We start from the raw sequence: 5,949 nt of genomic DNA, 5'->3' as shown, positions 1-5,949 counted from the left end.
TCATGCCAAGCAAGCATTAATGTTTGACATCAGAGAACGTCAAATCAAGTGTTCAAACATGTCCCAGGTCCACGACACTATCCCTTCTTCATCCTTTAACAAATATTATCTCAGTCTGTGATGAGATAAATAAAGCAATACCACACTACAGACATGCCACTGAGAAAACTACACAGCTATGAGTTCGTGTTGCCATTTTTAATTATTCTGTTTGCTCACCAATTTACTTTTTTGCTATGCAAACTGCCGATTGGTTATGATTCTTTGGTTGCAGCATTGTTAGTCTTTACACGTATATTCAGAGTCTGCACACATAAACGCTCAGTTGAAATAAGAAGCTTGAGACTTTTTGTAAATTGCATTCATGTTGAGTACTATCCTGAGTTGTCAGATGATGATGGCTATGTTCGGTTACATTCAACCTACTAAGAGTTGACTGACCTCAGAGGTTAAGTTTAAGGTTTCTTAAACACATTTTGTAGAATATGCCCATGGTGTTTTGGCTATACAAAAAACCCATTTTTTAATAATTGCATGATAACATGACGATGTTAATAGCTGAACAGAGTATTTAAATATTAGATTTTTTATCTATAAAGCAAATTATTACATATTAGCTAGACCTAAACTGAACACTTTAGCTTGTGTCTTTTTTTGTTTGTTTGTTTTGCTTGTTTTGGATGTTCTGTTTGTGTTGACAGTTGTCAGAGGACAATAGCACAAACATAAGCAACAACAGAGCACTCTGTGGCTGCAGTTCTTAGCCCACGTTCTCTGTTTGTGTCTAGTTGGTTTGCAGTATGCTCCCCCTACTGGTGAAAATTTCCAAGATGAAAATCAAAGTCTCTACTGAGAAAAATCTTTTGTGGAAAAAAAAAAAAAGTTTCAAAAACAGAAACCTCAGGGTATCCATTTAAAGAGGTTCAGATGGCACTTTCTAAGCTCTTGGTACAGATAATATTAAAAACCTGTAATGTATTTTTCCTAAAGGTTCACGTGCCAAAGGAACGTGTTTCCAGAAAGCGGCTAACTGGATAATGCCTCTCCTTCTGCAAATGTTTCCAGCCAAACCACCTCCTCTTTTGTTTCTATCCCACCTCAGTATAAAATGTTTTAGGTTTCGAGGCAGGACGGATGCAAAATCCTCTCATCGTTTCAGGAGCGTTGTAATCTGTGGTGATGCATCCAGGAGAGGACGTGTCAGGACATCTGGAGGTTATTAGGACTCCAAACACAGACACAGCCTGTGAGGGCCTGCCTCGCTTCAAGATTCCAACTGAGTCGCAGAAAAAAACGCAGCAGGGAATAACAGCCAACCGGATGCCTTTGGGATGATCCCGACTGCATTCGGATGGCAGAGAACCGCTGATGATTACCAGAATTCTGAAAGTGGTTTCTGAAAAGCAGTAGATTTACAGGATGCTTTGGAAGCTGGTGGCCATACTGCTGTTGGCCTTGAGCGCTGGACAGAGCCAAAGAATGCCGATGGATGTCGCTATGATACAGTATTTTCAGACACGGCTGCATGAGCTGGAGGTAAGAGACGCAGACACATCTACAAAGACTCGTCGGTTACGCAGCTAAAGCCCACGCCGTCTCGGAGAATGCTATCGTGCTTGTACTATGTTCTGGAAGTGAAATAAACTCTAGTTTGACCTTTGAATAAAGTTACAAGGTATAATGGTTCCTGTGGGTTTTTGTAATACGTCTTTGTCTATTAAAAAGTGTTCAGTAACTTCCACTCCTTTTCTTTTATCCTTTTCTATTCTGCACTTGGGTATACTGAGGCAAGTGACAAAATAGAACTAAAGTGCATTCGTGACTGTGGTGTTGTGACAGGAACGTGTGGTCAGATGTGATCAAGACCTCCAGAGGTCCAATCAGAAGATGTATGACATGTCCACCGAGGTTAGGGGCCAGCTACGCAGCATGAGCACACTAAGGTCAGAGGTCGAAGGTCATATGGATAACCTAGCCATGCGGGTCGACCGAGTGGAGCGAGATGTCGAATACCTGCAGAATAAAATCCCAGACTCATCCATTGTGGAGATCGAAGAAACTGTGCTGGAGCAAGAGGTCAAAGAAGCCCAGCTGAAAAGGAAAGCCATGATTGGACAGAGCAAAGGTAAACAAAGCCATGACTGGACAGAGCAAAGGTAAACAATGTGAGGAACAGGTAAACAGATCTGATGAACGGGATGTAATATGACAGTGGATGATAAGTACAGAGAAATGTATATTGGGGATGTATATTAGTAGGTATAAAAATTATAATAGTTATAAAGAAAGATGGTGATGTAGGTTTCTGCAACCAGTTTTAGGGAAATGATCATAAAATTATGTGAAACTGCACAAATAAATGTGAAGTTACCATCGCTTCCCTTAATATACAATAAAGAAAGAAGGGAGAAGAAATTTCCCCAGTAATAATACAGAATATCACTGCAAACCAGTTGAGTAACTTAAATAATCTTAAATAACTTTTTTTTGTTCAGAATGCAGTACTGAGCTTGCTAGCATAAAGTCCCAGAAAATCGTTAAGAAGGCAGGCAGCACCCTGGGCTCCTGGATGAAGGACCCAACCAAAGGCTCCTCGAAGATCTACTTCTTCAGCGGCGTGATGAACCGCACGGTGCTGGAGTTCGCATCCCTGAAGTCCTTCACCAGTTCGGGCTCCTCGGGGCAGGTCCGGGCCATCACACTGGCTCTGCCCTGGCAAGGCACCGGCGCCGTGGTGTTCCACGGCTTTGCCTACTACCACCACGCCGGCACACGCAACGAAGTCCTGAAGGTGCACCTGTGGAACGGCACGGTGGCCGACCGCGCGCTGCTGCCCGGAGCAGGGCGCATGCCGGCCTATGCCCTTACCCCCTACACCCTCCTGGACCTGGCCGTGGACGAGATGGGGCTCTGGGCAGTCTATGCAGATCCGGACCTCAGGGGGAACCTGGTGGTCAGCAGGCTGGACGCAGGCAGCCTGGCCGTTGAGCAAACGTGGGACACCAGCTGCAAGAGTGTCCATGCCGAGGGAGCCTTCTTCATCTGTGGCATCCTGTACGTGGTGTACAACTCTCCCTCCGGAGGGCGCTCTAGCATCCAGTGCCTGTTTGATATCCACGATACCACCTTAACTGAGGAGGTGCCTGTGATTTTCTTTCCGAAGCACTATGCCAGCCACTCGGGTATGCAGTATCATCCTAAAGACAAGCAGGTCTATGCTTGGGATGATGGCTACCAGACCATCTACAAGCTGGACATGAAGAGAAAGTCACCAGCCACCTAAACTAGCATCAACCGGCTATTAGAACTAGCAAAGCATAGTTCTGCCATGTTTGTAACAGGTAGGCACGAGAGGTGTAAAAGCACATACTTTAAAAAAATCCTGGGGTCAAGATTTGACTTTATATTCAGTGTTTGATGTGTTAAAACATACTGATTTTAAAGGGCTTTGGTTACTATAAAAATTGCCTTGGTTTAAAATGCAAATGTTCTTTCAAAATGCCACCCATTTTTCTTGTTTTTCATGTTGTTTGTTTTGTTTTTGTTTTTGTTTTCTTTACATGCCTGTGCTACTGTGCAACTCCGGTCGGGACAGCAGGACTGTAGTGGTCCCCTGTCCCAGCAGATCGCCCTTATAACGGGCCAGAGACGTAAAACCCTAAATCGTGGAGTTCTGTGATCCAGCTGGAGTTTTACACACATGCGCTGTGTTACATTTGCATGGCAGTCGCCAGTAAGTGCTTACATGCAACTTTACATTTACAAAACCTTACAAAACGTTGAACACAAATTATTAAAAAATAAACACTAAAAAGGACAAATAACCCCAGGTCAACATAAACAACTTCTTATAATCTTATATATTATCTTATAATCTTATAATGCTCTCTACTTGATTGCACTCTTCTGGCCAGTCAGGGACATTTGAACCGTCACCATCAGGAATGCGGCATTCATAAAGTATTAAATTGTGTGTCGTAGGTATTCTGTTAATAAATATAAATAAATATATAATAAAATAGCATTTGTAAAAAAAAAATATTAAAAAAAACATCGGTATGGCGTTTGGTAATGTATTGTGATTACCGATCTCTCTTCAATGGCTGAACCTTCGTTAGTTCGTTAGTAGTTAGGAATGATCTCTGAGAATATGCGGCAGGCGGCGCTGTAACTGCACTTAAATCGTTACTCTGCACAACGCACGCACACGAATAGTTATCGTGCAAAATCACATACGATGTGTCCATATAGAAAGACTAATAATACACGTCTTGTGTATTGTGGCCTGCATTGTGCTTTTATGTACTTTAAAAGTTTAAATAATAAATAGAAATATCTGTGTTAATTCTGCGTGTTTATTTAATTTACCAACCAATATACACATTTTGCGCGAAATTATATATATATATATATATATATATATATATATATATATATATATATATATAGAGAGAGAGAGAGAGAGAGAGAGAGAGAGAGAGAGAGAGAGAGAGAGAGACTACTCAATCACTGTAGTAATGTGCAACTGGAAGCCTGTTATGTTCTTGGATGCAGGTTTGTCTGTTTAAGTGTGTGTGTGTGTGTGTGTGTGTGTGTGTGTGTGTATATGTGTATGTGTATATATATATATATATATATGTGTATATGTATGTATATGTATGTATATATATATATATATATATATATATACATATATATATATATATATATATATATATATATATATATATATACATATACATATACATATATATATACATATACATATATATATACATATATATACATACATATATATATATATATATATATATATATACACATACACATATACACACACACACACACACTTAAACAGACAAACCTGCATCCAAGAACATAACAGGCTTCCAGTTGCACATTACTACAGTGATTGAGTAGTCTCTCTCTCTCTCTCTCTCTCTCTCTCTCTCTCTCTCTCTCTCTCTATATATATATATATATATATATGTCCTATGTGTGACACTGTGTCCGCGCGCGCGCCCCGCCCCTAAACAATCACATGACAGATGACAAGCACTCAGCGTTGGGGTAAGCGCGAGACCGTACAGTGCTGTTATTCCCCGCGGAGAAACTTAATAATACGCGTGACGAGCAGTAAGGTATAACAGACAAAAAACACCCACTGGTTTCTCTGGGACGAGAGTTGGTCGGAGTTGCAAAGTTCCCAGTGGTGCTGGGTCCTGTATGTTGGTAGGTTGCATGAGTTGTCATTAGAATGAATCTTAACCATCAAACTTAAGATGTACAGTTAGGTCGTGCTGTATAGTTTGGCAGCACTTGCAGATTTACGGCTAAAATGTTCAATCCTTTCTCACAGGTCATTTTGCATAGTTGCGCGCGCGTTACTCCTGTAGATTTGCAGCAGGTTTGCACAGTGAATTTGGCGTGCTTGGCAGTCTGTCGTTGTATGTTGCTCGCGCGTGGCTAGTTACTCTGTAGTGGCAATAAGTGCTGCTTTTTCCCTTCAGTATGTGGTCCTTGCTAAAAATGTTTATCAGATTTTAGGCGCAATATGAGCGTGCGTAATGAAGGAGTTCTGCTGTCAGTGCGTGAAGCAGCTTGTCAACTTTAGCCATGTAAACCTTTGGCCAAGTTCTCGCTTTTAGCAGCGCGGATTAGTGAACAAGCACGCACAAACCTACCGCCACCGAGATCAGTGAGTCAGCGAGAGGAAAGATGAAGCTGATTTGGTTTGATCAGAGGGCCTGGGTCATGCGATCAATCACTGTAGAGTAATGTGTAACTGGAAGTCTGTTATGTTCTTGGACGCAGGTTTGTCTTTGTTTGAATATATCATTGCAAAGTAACGTCCCAGTTTATTTGGCAGGTGCGCCCTGGGCTACAACACGCCGTGTTGGTCGCGTAGCCCTGCTGAACGCCGCGCGCTGTCATTACCTGTCTGTGAAG

The 5,949-nt window shown here is 41.8% G+C and overlaps 1 protein-coding gene across 3 annotated transcripts; it reads left to right on the top strand.

Annotated features, from left to right (window-relative positions):
- Positions 1–1,125: 1,125 nt before the first annotated feature.
- Positions 1,126–4,345, top strand: olfml1 (olfactomedin-like 1). Of its 3 annotated transcripts, none has more exons than XR_004776739.2 (4): positions 1,126–1,536; positions 1,840–2,125; positions 2,496–3,341; positions 3,599–4,345. XR_004776739.2 is itself a non-coding variant. In XM_035532262.2 (3 exons), exons 1-3 carry the CDS (start codon positions 1,420–1,422, stop codon positions 3,281–3,283), a joined length of 1,191 nt encoding a protein of 396 aa, XP_035388155.2. In that variant the 5' UTR covers positions 1,126–1,419; the 3' UTR covers positions 3,284–4,345. The 3 variants fall into 3 exon arrangements, 1 of the variants encoding a protein (XP_035388155.2); XR_014117390.1 differs by having other exon boundaries at positions 3,596–4,345; XM_035532262.2 differs by having other exon boundaries at positions 2,496–4,345.
- Positions 4,346–5,949: the final 1,604 nt, after the last annotated feature.

The sequence above is a fragment of the Electrophorus electricus genome, chromosome 16, assembly GCF_041902795.1.
Source record: "Electrophorus electricus isolate QZ-2024a chromosome 16, ASM4190279v1, whole genome shotgun sequence".
NCBI lineage: Eukaryota > Metazoa > Chordata > Actinopteri > Gymnotiformes > Gymnotidae > Electrophorus > Electrophorus electricus.
This window is presented reverse-complemented; position numbering and strand designations above follow the sequence as displayed.

What these genes read in the sequence shown, in the direction of transcription:
- olfml1 (XM_035532262.2), top strand. Translation starts at nt 1,420, where the DNA reads ATGCTTTGGAAGCTGGTGGCCATACTGCTGTTGGCCTTGAGCGCTGGA. An exon ending in CACGGCTGCATGAGCTGGAG is followed by an intron (nt 1,537 to 1,839) that starts GTAAGAGACGCA and finishes GTGTTGTGACAG; the next exon opens with GAACGTGTGGTCAGATGTGA. An exon ending in CATGATTGGACAGAGCAAAG is followed by an intron (nt 2,126 to 2,495) that starts GTAAACAAAGCC and finishes TTTTTTGTTCAG; the next exon opens with AATGCAGTACTGAGCTTGCT.